This window comes from Gossypium hirsutum, chromosome D01 (assembly GCF_007990345.1).
Source record: "Gossypium hirsutum isolate 1008001.06 chromosome D01, Gossypium_hirsutum_v2.1, whole genome shotgun sequence".
In the NCBI taxonomy this organism is placed as follows: Eukaryota; Viridiplantae; Streptophyta; class Magnoliopsida; order Malvales; family Malvaceae; genus Gossypium; species Gossypium hirsutum.
In genome coordinates, this window is record NC_053437.1 from 14,827,388 (window position 1) to 14,846,577 (window position 19,190).

At 30.2% G+C, this 19,190-nt stretch overlaps 1 protein-coding gene across 1 annotated transcript; it reads right to left on the reverse strand.

Moving 5' to 3' along the window:
* Positions 1-494: 494 nt before the first annotated feature.
* On the reverse strand, positions 495-7,496 carry LOC107922307 (CTP synthase). Its single transcript, XM_016852283.2, has 22 exons — positions 7,286-7,496; positions 7,003-7,147; positions 6,840-6,919; positions 6,676-6,762; positions 6,541-6,591; positions 6,330-6,447; positions 6,191-6,247; positions 6,025-6,089; positions 5,788-5,871; positions 5,641-5,691; positions 5,496-5,558; positions 5,331-5,377; positions 5,083-5,152; positions 4,933-4,995; positions 4,353-4,442; positions 4,182-4,220; positions 3,839-4,066; positions 3,386-3,471; positions 3,214-3,262; positions 3,039-3,119; positions 2,809-2,902; positions 495-1,067 (listed from the first exon to the last, which is right to left on the reverse strand). Exons 2-22 carry the CDS (start codon positions 7,118-7,120, stop codon positions 877-879), a joined length of 1,812 nt encoding a protein of 603 aa, XP_016707772.1. The 5' UTR covers positions 7,121-7,147; positions 7,286-7,496; the 3' UTR covers positions 495-876.
* Positions 7,497-19,190: the final 11,694 nt, after the last annotated feature.

Consider the following 19,190-nt stretch of genomic DNA (forward strand, 5'->3'; position numbering starts at 1 on the left):
CTAGTTCTCGATCCAACCAACCGACCAAATTTAGATAACATTGAATTTTGAAATTTTTATATTTTAAAAAACTTATATTTTATATTTTTTTAATTTTAAAGAGTTATTATTTTTTTCATATTTTTTAAATTTTAAAAAAAATTGTTTAAAATATGAAAAAATAATTTTAAAAATTTTATGTACTTTTATGGTATACCAAATTGACAAAAAAACTAAAAATATTATAGAGCTAAAAGGTCATTTTAATTTTGAAATCATTAACTTTAATAAAAAATTGAAACCTAAATTAAAATAAATGTACAACTTAATGCCTCAAAATTTAAAAAAAAACTAAATTTTAAATTTTCGAAAAGAGAATAACAAAATTTAAACCGGTTAATGTTGAAACAATACCTAAGCCTTTTATTTTATCTCGTAAATAGGGGCAAAACTTAATCCAAAACCAAAACCAAAACCAAAACCCTCAAGATCAATAGAGAAAAGCAATGTTAAGATGCATCATGTAAATATTTTTTTTCCATTAACTGCAACCATAATAGGCTTTTGTATGGCGTCTTTCAATTGTTCATACGACAGACAAACAACCGGAAATTCTCCTCTCAAAATCCAACATGGATTTACCCAAAATACTGGCAAACAAAGGACGCTAACCTACTTGTCCGGTCCACTTTCTCTATCTGTGCTGCATATATTGTGTCGTTTAACACTCAAAAACCAGCTACTTCTTCAAAATAAAGTCCCTTCAACTGCTAAAATCCTACCCGTACTCTTAAACTGTACAAACAGAACCGAGTTCTCTATCAAAAACTCTTGGACACACATAAACCCATAAATGTAAACCACTTTTCTATCAAAAACCCTTCCACGCAGCTTTCCTTAATGGTGCACACCGTTACCATTGACGCACACACCATTTAATGATCCGTTCAAAGCATTGAAATAGCTCCCATTTTGATGACCGTTATAAGTGGCTTTTCCATTACTTATCTCACTTCCCACTACTTTGCTGACATGACTAGACTTGTTTAGAAGTTCATCCAACTCCCCACATGATGCTGCAATAAGTCCTGTAGATTGACAAAAGATAAATACCGAACTTGATTATCAAACTTCAACTCAATGATTTTAGATTTTTTTATGTTGTTGTTGGAATCAAAGTATCCTCTATGTCTATTTTACAGTCCATAGAAACTAATCTTTTTTAGATTCATGACTGTTCCTTTCAACAAAGTTATCTCCAAGGTTTGAACTCGAGTTTTCTTCTTGGGAGTGCAATATGCCTTTTGAGGGCACCTAACACTTGTTGATATTTTAGTCTAAATTCATTAAATAAAGGAATTATCATAAGACACGACAATATATATAACTAACCATAGGTAAAACCAATATCCGTACGTGCTAGAAAGAAGTGCAATAAACAGAACCTAACAATTCCTAACCCCATGTTCCTTCTGATCCTACGATGTTGTCTACAACAAAGTCAAGGCAAACAGTGTCATGATATGATAGAGTCATCCCTATCACCGAGAATTTGATAGCTTCAGTCCATTGATAGACTCACAATGAAAGTGAAGGGGCTCAATGCGAACAGGAAGCCCCTAAAGGGATATGCATGTCAAATTATCCCGATACCTTCGAAGACTTTAGTAGCAATATAAAAACATTTCCATATGAATTGTCACTTAAAACCGGTGAAAGAATGCTTGGGCGCTACTACCCCTATCACAGATCCTATACTAAGTTTGGAAGGTCAAGCTCCAATATCATTTAGTGATTGTCATCTACATTTCATGCTTCCTTGGCCCACTAACATTCACAAAGTAACAAACCTTTCTCCTAACCCAGTGATAAATTAATTGAGGGATTAGCTTTGTTGAGATTTTATTTTGTTACTTTTGCTATGTTTATAGGGCATAATTGTTATATTTTACATCTCAAGAGCTATATTTGAAAATTTTACACTAGGGTCTAGTAAGCTTACCCTTTTTTCCTTATCCCATTAAGTATTTTTTTTGAAGTCCTACTTCTTTTAAGGATAGGGGTTGGTAGTACCCTATATAAATATCAATGAACTCTTAATTGACCAAAAACATCACCCCAACTCAACTCTAGCGCCCCACCTTAAATTAATTTGGGCTACCTTAAATCAATGGGTTAATTTACTATTTGATACTTTGACTTCAATGTTCAATTTGATACTTGAATTTTTTTCCCGATCTCCTACCTCATTTTGACTTCAATGTTCATTTTGGCACTTAAGTTCTTTGTCCCAATTACGTACTTGTATTTTTTTTTTAACAGAGCAGCTGTGTCAGACGTTCATTGGGCCACATGATGCCATTTGGTCTGGGTACCAAATTAAACATTAAAGCCAAACTCAAGTACCAAATTGAAAAAAAAAAACTCAGATACCAAATTGAACATTGAAGCCAGACTCAAGTACGAAATGTTATGGTAACCCTAAATCAATTAACTCTCCAGGTTGCAGATTCCAAGGCAGCTGACAAAGTATTTGCAGCTTCAGCAATCCAAATGAACTAACAAATGTATAATGAAGCCAAAAACAGGCTGTTTCCTCACTGAAAAATAATTAGGAGCAAAAAAAACAGCACTAGCCATCGATTTTTGCATATTATAAAAATGACCAAGATGTCCTACACTAGCCTCTATAGTTTAGCTAACTGTTCTTGCGAACTCGTAATAAAAAGCATCATTAACCAAGTAGAGGCTTAAGACCTATAATTTATATAGGAAGCAAATTATAACCAATACAAAACCTTAGATATGCAGAAAATTATGGATAAGTACCTGAGAAAAGTGCAGACGGTTTTCCTGGCCTGGACTTGAATTCAGGATGGAACTGAACACCAATAAAAAATGGATGGCTTGGTAGTTCAACAATCTATGCAGCCAACATTCAATGTTCATAAACATCAGGAACTAAATGTTATATATAAAAGCAACAATTTGTCAAAATGCTGAGAACCGAAACTCTAGGTTCGCTAGAAATAGCCATGCTACTTTTGTATTTTACTTACCTCCATCCGCCTACCACTTTCATCTCTGCCAACAAATGACATACCAGCTGCTTCAAGTTCTGATATCATATCAGGATTGACCTACACAGGATGTACATAAACCTTGAGAACTGGAAAAATAAACCATCTTCCCGTACTATATAGCATCCCATGATCCCATGCATCAGTAGACTACCTCATATCTATGTCGATGCCGTTCATCAACAAAGGTTGCATCACCATACCTAGAACGGAAACAACCATTATAACAAAAGAAATAATGCATAGAATATATGAACCCCTAAAGATTTCAAGACTTATGTTACATATTATACAAGCACGTAAGGTTAAGAGAGCAATGTTCTCACAACTTGGCAGATTTGCAGTCAGGAACCTTCAAATAAGTCCTCCTTGTTCCCAGACGCATGGTTCCTCCCATATGAGTTTTTGAACCCTATGAAGTAAACCAGAACATATCTCTTCATGAAATAAGACCAATCAAGGCAATTTTTTTTTTTTGGCTAGAATAATAAAAGGCTCTTGAACTTTTACCACTTTATCTAGATAAGCCCTTATATTTTTATTACACTCAAATAAGTCCTTCACCCTTCATTTGTATCCAAATAAGTCTCCAACCTTCAATTTATACCTAAATAAACCCTTAACATAAATTAACATTTCATTTGAGATAAGGTCTTACTCAGGTAGAAATTAAAGGAGAAAGACTTATTTGGATACAATAAAAACATAGGGGATTAAAAGAAAAGTAAAATAATCAAAGGATTGTTTAGTATTTTGTCTTTTTGTCAAAGATTATATACCTCTGGCATAAATATGACACAAGGATTTGATGTTTTAGGGTCAAATTCTATACTGTTTGCATTATGCAAACCTAAAACAGAACGTGCATATTCTATGACTGCTATCTGCATTCCGAGGCAAATGCCCAGGAAAGGAACATCGCTTTCACGAGCATACTTTGCAGCAAGAATCTTCCCTTGCACTCCCCTATCACCAAAACCACCAGGAACTAAGATACCATCAGCACCCTGTAATTAGAGACCTTTTAGAGGATCTTCTCAAGGAAATATCTATGAAACAAGGGAAGATGAAGAATCTGAAGCCAAAAAGAAAATATATCATGAAGCGGAGAAAGAAAAGAACCTTCAAATGGTTCCATGCTGCTTTGAAAGTGTTAGGATCCTGTAAAGAGTAAATTATTGTCATTGTAAGTATACATGTACTACATTAAGTGGGGCAATATTTTCTTTAACAGCAAATATGCACAATTCTCCATCAAAACCAATGCAGCAAAAATTTACAATCAAGACTCGCCTCTTCAGCAGTAATATCTTCTAGATGGCTTGCTTCAACCCACTCCACAACAAGCTTCTTGCGATGGTGAACTGATGCATGCAAAAGTGCCTAAAGCAATAAACCTGTTAATTAGAAACCATTTGTATCACATGCATATTACCTGCACCCCTTAGAGCATCTTTGGTCCAACTGGAGATTCGGTAGTGGATGTTGTAAGACTAGAGTTGTAACTAAAGTTAGTTCAAAGAAGCTAAACAAGAACTTGGAGAACTTGATGGAAAATGTTGTAGGCTATAGAAAATAACAGGCTTCCCCACAAAAGTTCCACACTTTTGAAAGCCAAACACCTTGCATCTACTGTTGCAGTAGAAAAGCTCTTCCAGATATTACATCAAACAACCACTTATATCTCATAGAAGGTTTCATATGAGAGGAAAGAATTTTTTGGGGGAAGAAGGCAGGGATTACATGGTGCACAAGTAGCTAATGTAAACACAGCATTAACTATATAGAAATGACTTAGTGAAGGAGGTAAATGATAATGATGATGATGATAGATATAGCTTTTCGTAATTTTTAGAACTAATGAAGGTTTCACCTTTAAAACGGATAAGTAAGAATCTGTAAGCCCAACATATTTTCCAACCATGGCAATTTTAACCTGCAATGTAAATGACAGCAAATAACATTATGATTCCACCATGAGCAAATAAATACAACTCATAATTTACAGGTGCTTGAGACCCACAGGATCATGAAGCATGTCATAATTTTTGGTCCTAGCAGTCCACTCTGTTAAGTCAGGTTCCCTTGCAATCCTGCAATTCATAGAAACGCAAATATAAATGCCCGGAAAACCACAGCCAGATGCTGCAGAATAAAAAATTACTCCCATCACAGCAAAGATATAAAGAGAAAACAAAGGGAGAGGAGATTGATCATGCAACAGAAAAAGCAGAAAGAAGAGAGGGGTGGATATAGGGTTCAAAGGCAGACCCTAGAAGGTTCAGTCCTTTCAAGATTGCTTCATGTGCCTTTTGATCCTATTCATCATCAGAAAAAATATATATATAAATAACAAAAGGACATTCTGCAGTCAATTTGTGTTTGAGAAGTTAAACAACAATAAACTAAACAAAAAACTGTTCTAAAAAAACTTACTCTCAATAGTAAAGGTATGTGCCAGATATTTGGAACATCATAAAGAGTGACAATATTTTCTGCCTGGAAAAAGGTCATTTTTCTTAATAACAGTAATTACTGATTTTAGCAATGTGAAAGACAAATAGCATTCATATTGTATTACCGGCACATGGCAAAACTGAGAGAGTTTTTCCTTGACATTGTCATCAAGTGCCTATGGGGAAAAAAAGGAAAAGCTTAGTGAAAATTAATAAGAAATGCAAAACCAGCACCAGCGTATACATTTGAATAATAGAAATGACAGTTAAACCTTTGTACTGCGGCAAGCAAGAATATTTGGGGTCAAGCCAAGTCCTCTAAGTCCCCGAACACTATGCTGGGTAGGCTTTGTTTTCTGTTATTTTCAATTTGTCATAAAGATAATTAGAAATAGCACAAATCAAGCTTATAAGTTGATTACATGCAACAAGTTTCAGAACATGATCTATAATCTATATACAATTTACAAAATTTGATGTATAAACAGATACACAGTCTTTAGGTATACCTGCTCACCGACAACACTGAGAACAGGCACAAGGCTGACATGAACCAAACAGAAATTTCCAGTGCCTAAAATAAGAAACATCAAGTGAATTATGATCATACCAGTTGAACATCTGAGAGAAAATAACATTCAAAATTCAGATAAGGAAGAAGAACATTATTCTTACCTACACGGTATGAGAATTGACCAAGGGCTTCAATAAATGGCATAGATTCAATATCCCCTGGATAAAGAAAAGTGGTAAATAAGAAAAAAAAAATAAGAACAAGAATTGCAACAAACAGACAGAAATGAAGTGAATGTACCTATAGTTCCACCCAATTCAATGACACAAACATCAGCAGGACCTTCCTTTCCATCGACTGGTATCATTGCAGCACGTTCTATCCACTCTTGGATTTCATCTGTAATGTGAGGAACAACCTACAGCAGACAAGAGACTTAAATTAGGAAATCATAAGGTAGCAATGCATAGGAAATTTTGTTGATAGAAGAGTGGAAAGCTTAAAAACGGACCTGCACAGTCTTGCCAAGATAATCTCCCTTTCTCTCCTTGTCAATAACAGACTGTGAAAAACAGAAGGAGCATGGTGATTGAAGAGAGAGTTTTTGAATTGGAATGGAAGAAAGAAGAAAGCAACGCGAAGAGACCTGATAAATCTTTCCCGTTGTTATATTATTCTCACGCGTTAATGTGATGTCTAGAAAGCGCTCATAGTTTCCAAGGTCGAGGTCCACCTTAAATCAAATGTACGATATCATCATCATCAAGGTTCGATCGAACATGGATGTAAAAATAAATAGAAGAAAATAACCTCGCCGCCATCATCAAGGACAAACACCTCTCCATGCTCAAAAGGAGACATTGTACCGGCATCGGTGTTAAGATAAGGATCTGCAGATGACCATATTATTATAACGTGAAAAGAAAGAAGTGAGTGAAACCATCGGAATTGCAGAAGAAGAAAAAGAAAATACCAATCTTAATGGAAGTGACACGAAGGCCGCATGATTTGAGAAGAAGGCCGATGCTACTGGCAGTTACCCCTTTCCCAAGCCCGCTCACTACACCTCCTGTAACCAGCACGTACTTCATTTTCTTCTCTCTTTGTAGCACCAGCAGCTATAACAAATGAAATGAAAATAGAGGAGAATCAAAGGAAGATACTTATAAAATATCCAGCCAGCCAACCAACCGAAGCTTTGCTCTTCTTATAATACCAAAGCAAAGCATTACGCGAAAAGGAAAAAAAAAACAGACCTCTCCTCTCCTCTCGTCTGCTGGAATGAGAATGTCAAATGCGGCAATGCATGGAATTGAAACTAAAAACCAAAATCAGAGACATAAATATAAATAATAATGTATGTAATGGTAATACACCCTTTCTCCCTCTCTGACTCTTTGCTTTTTCAAGTTCAAGGCGGCGGGTGAATGAGTGAATGAAGGAAACAAACTATGCCCAAAACCCACGACCTTACCCTTTTTATTTCTTTTTTTTTTATACACCTAAACAATAAAATAAATAAACATAAACAAAATCATGCTTTTCCTTTTAGATTTATCCGAGAGTTAAAGATTACTTCAATCTGAATTCAACAATACAATATTATTAAATTTAAATTTGGTTTAAATTGAAATTTTATTAATGTTTTTATTTATATTATTGAAATATTTTTACTATTAAAAAGAATAAATTTTTATCTAAATAAAATTAGATTCGATTGGTAATGTAGGAGAACCTTTAAATACATTATCTCTTTATCTATGAACTGAAAAGAGACTATAGATAATTTAAAATATTGTATATATGGTCAAAACTTATAACTAAATTACTCAAAATGGATAATTTGAATCCAGCAAACTTAACCTAATTGAGCTCGTAAAGGATAAAATTCTTTTCCTAATCGTGTGACCCAACTTCTTAAACACCCCTACCTATAACATCCACCTATGTCTTACCTCTAAACCTATTGAAGAGCTAGGTTAGGTTTATATATATAATCTAGCTTGTTTCAATTGGATTGAAAAGATGGGTTGAGTTAAGTTGAGAATTGACAAAAAAAAAAATTAGTTCAATTCAACTTGGATTTATTTATCCATAGATTTAGTTTCAAAATTATTATATGTAAGATTTGAATAAAATTTTTGAATAATAAAATTAATTTATATAAATTTAAAAGGGAAGAATTCACTTGTATCAAAGTAATTTTAAAAGTTTTGTCGATTAAGTTTTAGTTCAATTAGTAAGAGCATTGTCGTCAATGCAGGAAAATATGGATTCAAGTGCGCTGAATCACATTATCCTTCTATTTCTGGGTTGGGGAGGGATTTTGGGTAGTTTTAGGCATTATGTCACAAAAAATAATATGATCAGAATCTATAATAAGATTGCTCAAAAAAAATAAAGAAGTTTTATATATTTTTGTACTATTAATATTTTAATGATTTAACATACATATTTTATACTCTATTCATATAGATAATGTATGTCAAGTTTGACATAAATTAAAATTCTAACGGTTTGTTTTATGTATAAAACTTTCAATTATTCAATAAATAGTAACATGTACAATATTTAGATCGATGTGATAGAGAAATCGAATCAATTCAAAATTTTACATGCATAATGTGTATAATTATATTGACAAACTCAACAACAAACACATACAAAAAAAAATGTAAAATTACTTTAATGCTAAACTAATGTAAGTGATTCCTCTCCTAAATTTAATTATAAAAATGCATTAGTAAAATATTTTTAATGATAAACGAGATCATTGAAATGAAATTAACATTTAATCAAGTGTACCACATCCTCTTTATTATCTTTTTAACTTCAAAAATAAGTATTCATCGATAAAGTTTTAAAATAAAAGTATCAATAAATGTTTATCAAAATTCAAATTGGTTTAATAATTTAAGTCCCCAAATCAATAACCCTCCATAAAAGCTGTCCCCTAAATGAAAGAATGAGAAGCTTCAACTAAGAAAATTGAAAGTATGGTTAACCGCCAATAAAGCACTAATTATGTCATTTTAATCAGACGGTTGAGAAGGGAATTTCTTTTATAACCATAAATGCTACTCATCTATTTTATTGTCTAAGGTTAATATTGTGTGATATTTAGGTAAAATTCTTTTAACAATAGCAATTTTAAAATTTAAATTTGATTCAAATGTTTGAGAAAAAAATTCACTTCTACTCCTTCCAATCACTTATTAAATCAGAGATAAAGTTAATTAAGTTATTTATCTTATTCTTTAATGTTTATAAAATATAATAAATTTATATAATTCTATATGTTAATAATTAATTTTATTTAGATTTTCATTCGTTTATATATTTGTGTAGTTCGTTTTGGGATATTATTTGTGTTAATTATTTTAATACGTTACTTATATTTGACAAAACTTATATATTTTGGTACTTAAGAGTAACAATGTTAACTTTTTTTTTGTCTTTATTTTGGGTCTTATGATATTTTGGTACTTAAGAGTAACAATGCTAACTTTTTTTAGTCTTTATTTTGGGTCTTATGATTAATGAAATTTTATCGCTAACATTATTTGGGTTTGAATTTTTGATGATCTTATTAATAGAATAAATTTAGTGTTAATTATGAATTTGTTTAATTTCTCAAATACAGTCCAATGGATGTGATTTAATTCGAGTTTTAGGGTTGATTTGATGAAGTTAATTGATATTATTATTATTAGCTAATTATGAATTTTCATCAAATCAACCCTAAAACTCGAATTAAACACTAAAAAGTTAACGTTGTTATCTTCAGGTACTAAAATGTATACCTTTTGTCAAATACAAGTACCACATTAGACTAACAAATAACAAAATACCATATTAAAAAAAGTTTCAAACTAAAGTACAAAATTATACATTAAGCCTATTTTTTATACATTAATAATTCATTACAAGTAGATTTTAACATGTTCAATATTTATTAGAAATCCTATCACGTGCATATGTGTGTGCAAAGCACAAATTTAGAACACAAATGTGTGTTTAAAAATAACATATAATAAACAATGAAACATATAGTTTAAAACTAATTATTAATAACATATGAAATATATACGATGTTAAAATGAAAAAAATTAGATTAAAATTATTTATCACGGTATTGTTATCAATCTTTAATTAGTGTCGAGTTAACTTGTGGCATCAACTCAATCAAATACATTAATATAGATAATATACAATTGATGAATGTAATAAAGTGTGCATAATGAAAATTGATATGTTCAAAAAGATCAAAACAAAGTTTTAGTTGAGTGGTAAATTAAAGATTTTACTAATGTAATTGGTCCGGGTTGGTGTTGTTATCAATCTTTAGTTGGTGTCAAGTTAACTTGTGACACCAACTCAATCAAATACATTAATATAGATATATACAATTGATTGAGGTAATAAAGTGTGCATAATAAAAATTGAAATGTACAAAAATATTAAAATAAAATTTTATTTGAGTGTTAAATTAAATGTTTTACTAAAGTAATTGTTCTTGGTTCAAATTTCACCATATGCATATTTTTTATTGATTTTTAAATAAAAATACGAAATTACTTTCAAATAATATAACTTATTTTAGTTACGAAATGATATTTTCGTAATTTCCTGACCTGATTGAAGGTAACACCAACTCAATAAAAAACCTAATAAATAGTATAATTATAATGTACATATAACTTTTTGGGACACCACATATTTTAAATATTTTACATGTTTTTTTTATTATTTTGTCTTAAATTATTCTTATTTTATATAATTTGTCAATATAATTCAAATTGTTGGCACCTTTCATATTCGTTTTGTAATCTATGATCGGGACTCGTGATTATCCCTCCAAATAATATTATCTCTAAAGTTTGAATTTGTATATTCTTCTTAAGAGTGCAATATTATCTTACCACATACCTAACACTTATTATTAAAAGAAAAAAAACATAAGGACTAAAAAATAATAAAATAAAATAAAAATATGTTATTGATGATCATAAAAATTAAATTTTAATTTAAAATTCATTTACTTAAAAATTACATCATTACAACTACCATATACTAATATAAATTTTAAGTTTAAACTTAATCTTCAAAAGCAAGCAACAGAATATTCTAATTTGCCCAAATTTATCCTAATTTGTGAATAAATAATCCAAGTTCACCCTTTTTATGAAAGAATAACAATAAATACATTTATTTAAGGATAATTATTAAAAGCTTTTTTTAATAATAAATTCTAATCATATCTATTTTTTTTCAACTCATCATAAATAAGAAGATAATGCGCTTCAGCACACTCGAGCCCACATCCTCTTATATTGACAACAATGCCCATGCCAATCAAGTTAAGATTTAAATTGACATAATTATTAAAAGTTTTAATTCTACAAAGAATGTTAAGATCTTGTCATACCTTCTTAAATTGTATTTAAAATGTTAAAAAAAATAGTTAAGATCATGTGACAACTGACAAATAATTATCGATCTTTAACTTATACTTTTAATAAAATTTAAAATATTAATAATTTAACATATTTATGTATATTTATACGTACATGACATATAAGAATATTAAAAAAAATACTCCAAATATAATATATATATATGGATACTATAATTAAGTTCTTAATTGATTGAGCAGATGTTATAAGTTAATCCAAGAATTTTTATTTTTAAAATTTACTTTTATAAAGTAATAAACAATTAGGAGCATGTTATTTTTGTTTTATATTTTATATTTTTATATAGAATTTATAAAAATAATTTAAACTGAAAATAAATCTAAAAAACACGTATACTATAAATCTAAGACACCAAAATATTCTAACATCACCTTTGCTATTTCAATCAAATTCTTATTGATTTCTTACATAACATTTCAATAAATATAGTTTTTACATAATTAATTTTACTTACGAGTGTACCATAATTTAGTGTATGTATACATGTAATTATAAATAATTAAGTTTTTTTAAAGTAAATAATTAAGTTAAAAAGGCATATTAAATTAAATTTAATTATAATTTCAATTATTCAATTTTAAATCACTCTTCAACTCAATAATATAAAATTAAGACTGGATTAGCATTCAACATCTAGCTCTTTTCATTTACTTGTTAGTTAAAAAAATTATAAAAATTTCAAAATTCATTATTATTTTCATTTAGAATTTAATTTATGGTTTGAATTTTTTATTGGTATAATATTTTAATTTTTCAAAGTAGTTAATTAAAATTTAGGACGAGTTTAGACACATGATAAGAAAATATAATTCTCAGAGTAGCAATCACATCATTAAGAAATTTTAATTTCTTAAATAAATTTAGCTAGTAGAGTATAATTACATCTTAAAAAAATTAAAAAAATATATTTAAAAAAAAAGTTTGAAAGAGATGTAATTTCTTTAATTATCGTTATTTCCTAAATTACAATAAATATTTAAATATGTTACATGTATAATTATAAATAATTATACTAAAATTTACTATATGGCTTTGTTTTTAACACAATCTTAATTATTTTTAATAATACTAAAAAATAAAATATAAAATCATGCGTAAGATAAATGAGAAATGAGCATGATTTCACAATGGTTAGATGATAAGGTCTTAAAAGAAGTCAAACATCTCTTTTCTTACACGTTATAAATAATTAAAATTTTATTGGAAAACAGGTTCTTTTTCTTGTACATTTAGATTTAGGGAATGAAATGGCTTTCATATTATTTCAGCCCTCAACGTTGAAATTTATAACTTTCTTTTTATCATCTTCTTTTTTTCTTTATGGGACATAAACAGTTGATTGTTGGTGAAGGATTCGATTTGTTTTCACGTTTAACGTTAAAAAAAAGCCAATTTTGATTATCTCATACTATAAACCTAAATTACATTTTTAAAATATTATAAAATCGTTGTATTATAATATTAAAAATAAATTTAAAATTACAAAAAAAATTGATTTAATGTAAAAATATATATGAAATTTTGTATTAGTGCAAAAGGATATATAAACTTTTTTTTATTTTGATTAAATTTGCATAAGTCACTAGAAATGTTATTTAAATCACCTTATTTTGTGTTTACTTATTATATAAATAAATAATTATTAGAATTTTTATTATATGAGTATATGTGTGGAAACCACGTATAGGTGGGTTTGAAAATAACATAAAATAAATATTTAATTGAACATGAGACCCTTGAATTATTGGTTTTGTTTGAGCTACGTACCTAAACTATTTTTTAGTCGATCCAAGTATCTAAACTTTGATTCCATTACTAAAGTTGATACTTGCCGTTAGTGTCATTAAAAAAAGTTTCAGCCAATAGAACTGTACCACGTCACACACCATTAAAATATAATTAAAAATATTTTATATTAATATTAAATAAAAATAATTATATCAATTTAAATAAAAAAATTACGTCTCCGAGATCAAGCAAAATGACAAATTCTGTAACACCCTAAATCCCGCCTAGAAGTTTAAGCCGAATTTAGACGAGTTACACCAACGTATTGAAAACTGATTTCAGTAATTACACAGAAAACATTCAAAACTTTACTTAATCCGTGGCGGAAAAATCTTTTCGGAGTTTAACATTGAAAATCGAAATCCATTTTGTCAACTTGAGTGGTTTTGTAGTTTCACAATAAAATTATCAATTACTGGCGAATTAGCAAAAGCCAAGACGATATTAGAAATAGACTACAACCCCAAAATATCAAAAGCATTTTACATTATTGCAAAACAATCCGAGCTCCCACACACCGTCCGATCCTAAGTCAGAGACTTACCCCTGAACACACAAATATAAAACCAAAAGGTGAGCTATAAAGCCCAGTGTATAACCAACACCAGTTGCAATTAACAAAACATAGTATATAAATCAAAGTAACACTAAGAACTTAATAGCGAGTATAAGACCGGAATGGAACAGACTGGAGTATCACGGAGGTTGCCATCATGCTAATATAACAGAACAACACAAACCTACAAGAATAGGATAGAGCAGAACATGACAGAGTAGAACGAAACAGAGTAGAGCTAAACAAACAACAAATATATGTCTATGTCATTACAGTATTTGTCAAAACCATTCAGAGTGCAGATTTATCAGAAAACATCTTACCCAACTCCATTACACACCAAAATAGAGTTCCCTAGAACTTGTCCAACCAAATCACACCAACAGATAATTGTGCACAGTGCCACTTGAATTTGCAGTTAAAATTGCCAGATCAGATATGTGGTCAAGCCACAATATTGCAGTCAAGCTGCCAAAACAAAATTGTGGATAAACCACCAGATAATGCAGGTCGTTAAATTGCCAGAAACTTCCTCCTTTCACACCATCCCAAATCCCATACAGTATGTTATGGTATGCATATATAGAGTCAGTGTAATAAGCATGTAGGCCATGTTATCAAACCATAACAGAATCAGTAGGCATGAGAGTCTATGCTTTGTAAAATAGATTTATCAAACCTCAATAGATTGCATCAAATTGTCATGAAGTCACATGCATGGTTATATATATATATGAATCAATACTAATCGATTCAACATATTCAGATATCATATTTTCTTAATCAACAGAGTGACGTAGGGGCGTACCATCAAACTTAATAGAATACAAATCGTACTTGGATAGTTTGTATGCATTAAGCAAGAGCACATTACATTCTGATAGGCCCTACTTACTTAGGTTCAAACATAGCAGATATACGTACAGATCACAAGTTTTTCATCATCAGATCATCAGATATCAAGTTATATAGCCTAATTTAGATCATACGGACCCTACAGTAGGCCTATGTTTGTTTCGAATGATGCTTGTGGCCTACGGGGAAATATTCTAAATATTGGTCCACATACCCGTGTAGTTTCACATGGCTTGGATAACTTGCCCATCTGCCTCCATACGGTCTAGCACACGTCCGTGCATTTGCCCGTGTGTCCCACACGACCTGACACATGCCCGTATCACCTGCCCGTGTGGTCCTAATCTACAATCAGTGAGTTATACGGCCTAGACACACGCTCATGTCACTGGCCTGTGTGAACTCTGCATAACACATAACTACACACGCCCGTGTGCCAAGCCAGTGTGCCTCAAATTTTCATGAACAGTAAGTTACACGGCTTGGCACATGTCTGTGTGACGTCGATAGTCAGTTTTTCGACTAGTAAACTCGAAGCGAAAGTTGGGTTATCGGTACCTACTTGATACAGATTCGAAGCGAAAGACAAGGTCATAATGATTTTGGGTTCCCCTATTCTGACTTTGGAAAATCATTAAAAATTGTATAAAAATAATTATGGGTTAAAATTTATATGTTTAAAATTACTAATGAGTCTATTTTCAATAAAAAAACAAATAGGAACATCATCCGAACCCCGTACGAGGAGATAATTAATTTTTAGTGAAGAAGGGTCGAAACTGTCAGACAACAGAACAGAGATGACTTTAAAGAATAAACTTTACTTATTGGCTAAACCATAAATTTTGAAAATTTTATGGTAAGAAGATATGTCAGTCTAGTTTCAGAAAAATTGAGCGGATCTTAATTCAGAGTTCTGTAGCTCAAGATATAAATAATATATTGACTATGACTCAAGTGGACAGCTTTGATATGAACATAAGTAAATAAGAGAATTATAGATAATATTACATATAAGCATGTTATATACATTAAGGATGTGGAATGGAGAGGAGGAAAATATATGAATATTCAACTAGCATGGGTTTTCATTAAAAATGGTTAATTTGCATGATTTGGACTCAGGGACGAAATTGAATAAAAGTATAATTTTAGGGGCAATTTTGTAAAAATGTAAAAAATGACCAAATTGTATGAAATGAATTGTTTTATCATTTAAATTAATAAATTGAATAAAATATTAATTTAGATCAAGATCGGGAGGAAAATAGAAAAATGGAAAATTACCAAAATACCCCTGAATCTTGGTATTTCTGCAATTTAGTCAGGTAAGTTCGTATGAACTATAATTTGTATAAATTTGATTAAATTGAATGTTATTTGGTGATGGATATTATATAAATATGTGTTCTATTTTTGGAATTTAATTATTATTGGAAATATATTGTCGAATTTAATACTCAGTTTGGATTGAACGCGAGATTGAGTACAATCGTTCTGTGGAAAATGATGAATTGACGGATAAGACCATAACTAGGTTATGGCACTATGAATGTAAGACCATGGTTGGATCATGACAGTGTTTATATGTAATACCATAACTGGGCTATGGCATTCTGATGATAAGACCATAATTGAGTTATGGCACTACAAATGTAAATGATGAATTGATAGCAACTTACCCGAGTAAACCGAGGTTCAAATTTTGTTGTGAACTTTTGTGTTTACTATCTGTTTAGCTCTCATGAGCTTCTATTTAGCCTTTGGGCTTCTGAAAATGATGTACTCATATCCGTAAGTCGTTTTTCGAAAGGTAAAATATCGGGAGTTATCTTGAATGATATATATATGAATATGAAAAAATGGTAAGAGAATGATATGTATTATGATATGTATTTATATCAATATCTTGATATGTTGATATATGGAAATTATGTAAGTGGAGACAAGTAAATAACTCAAGTGTGACATGTCAAGAAAATAAGTTTACCAAAGTTGCAATTATATGTAATATGTGCAAGTATGCTAACTAGTGTTGTTGTTTGATGCTTAGGAAAGTGCCAAGCTATTGGTTGAATGGTAATATGATTATTTATATGATGCATTAAATTGGTAAGTATTTAAGTAAAAATATGCTAGTGCTTATGAAAAAGTGGTAAAGTTTAAATTAAGCAATTTCTTATGAAATGACTTATCATGTGATCAATTCGGGAAAGACTTTGGTTAAATGCATTAGCTTGTGACCATGGTTGAATGATATGTTTATGACTTGTGTGACATGCATATGGAATAAGCTTGGAAAGTATAAAAATGCAAATGAAAATAAAGAAATTATGAAGAGTTAAAGTTATATAAAATCCAACTAAGCTTGGGATAATATGTTTAAGTGATGTTGTGATTTATTCACCTTGTGAGTTGATGAATATAGTTTCATGAGTATTGCGGTATCAATATTGGGTTCTCGATTTGTATAAATTTCATATTTTAAATGAACTAATATGATTAAAGACTACACGAGCTTACTAAGCATTCATTGCTTACGTATTTGTTTTTATTTATCCTACAGATTATTGGAAGCTCGATTGGGTTGGAAGATTGTCGGAGATATATCACACTATCCATTGGTTCTATCGGTAATTTTGGATGATTTGATTTTGGTTATAATGTCATGTATAAGTTAATTTGGCCAACATTGGCTCATTAATGTTTTAATTTTGATTGGTTTCAAATATGAATGCTAGATGAAATGAAATGTCTGATAATTAATTTGTAAACTCCGGTAATGCTCCGTAACCTTGTTCCGGCGACGAATTTGGGTTAGGGGTGTTGCAATCTAATGGAACAAGGAGAATTTGTTATTGCTCCCAATCAAACTTATAGTTGAAGCAATTGTGACAATTTGGACATAGAGTTGAGACTAGGGTTTGAGTGAAGGTAAGATTAAAATACACAAACCTGCCTGATGTAGCTCATTATCAAAAAAATCAGATTAAATGAGTTCTCTTTGTCAAAAAATGAGGGTGTTCAATTTTTCCTTCCTTTTTAATGAAATTTTAAAACAACTTATTGATATATAGCTCATTGTCTTGCAAAACTCAGTCATTGGAATTCGGTTTTGGGTTGAGGATGAATGTCCTTATTTGATTGATGTATTGGCAAACTTTTAGTCTTTTTCAATTAAAAAATTAATACAAGTTTTGTTTCATATCAAAGGGAAAAAAAAGATAGCAGACACTACTGACTTGTTGAACATACAAATTAGTTGTATTATTTATTAAGACTCCATATTAATTCAAAATTATATAAGGAAATAAATAATGAAATGTTTATGTTGATACAATTATAAGGAGCTAAATCATAAAACTAAAAATTATATGATAAAACACATGTAAGTTAGGATGTCATAAAAATATAATTTTGTTAAATAAAAGGAGAAATGGACTGATTTAAAAATATATAAAAATGAAATCATAAATATTAAGAATGTTATTAAATTATATATTATTATTTTTATTAAGTTATATTTAATAATAATTATATTAAAATATGATTAAATTTTTTTATTTTTATTTTTATTAAATTAAATTTAATAATAATCCTATTAAAATTTAATAACAATAATATCTCCTTCAAAAAACTTCTGCTAAGTGTACTCTGGTCATTTTAGTTTTTTTTTCCTTATGCTATTACAAATCTATTCAATTCAACCAAACACAAGAATATTATTACAGTTCTATTTCATTACATTCAACCAAAAAATTGAATTACTGATTACAGCTCTATTCCATTACAGCCTTATTCCATTCCAATAAACCAAATGTGTTATAAGTTTCTATCATTGGGTTTGTTTTATTTATGTCTGTGTCATTCTTGCTTATGTAGTGAGTCTAGTATCTTACATAGAGGTTTTATGATAAGCAAAAGTGTCATATGTTGTTATTTTGGGTTCATTAGTGTGTTTCGATTTGTGCCTTGCTTGAAGTGAGCTCATCTTCTATTTATAATGGTTTTGTAGGGATTGTTCGGCTAGCCACTTTAAATCCATCATGACCCTTCATTTAAGGCCGAATGCATGCACAAGAGTCATTCATGGAATCAATCAAATTTATGCAATTATTTTGGTGCCTATGACCATTCATATAGAGAGGCCACATGCATTGATTCATGCACTTGATCTTTGGCCAAATATATTGTTTCACCTTGGTGCATGGACGGTTGGGAGTATGAGAGCTTAATGTGACTAATTGGTTTACATTCATGTATGGCTATATGCATGAATGTCCAAGGGGAAAGAATTCAACAATTAATGTGGTACAATGAACCTTAATATTCATGCACTTGTTGGATGGATGAACCTAAAGATGCATGCCACTTCTCATGCACATGCAAGGTACTAATGCAAGGTTTAATGAAGAATGCATGATCCTTATTAGTACATGAATGACTAAGGGGGAATGACTTGGGGTTTTGATGAGCATTCAACGC

Coding starts and splice junctions, on each gene's coding strand:
- LOC107922307 (XM_016852283.2), bottom strand. CDS start 7,120: ATGAAGTACGTGCTGGTTACAGGAGGTGTAGTGAGCGGGCTTGGGAAA. Junction 4,443..4,932: donor CTTACTTATCCGTTTTAAAG/GTGAAACCTTCA, acceptor TTATTGCTTTAG/GCACTTTTGCATGCATCAGT. Junction 3,263..3,385: donor GACTGCAAATCTGCCAAGTT/GTGAGAACATTG, acceptor TTTCCGTTCTAG/GTATGGTGATGCAACCTTTG.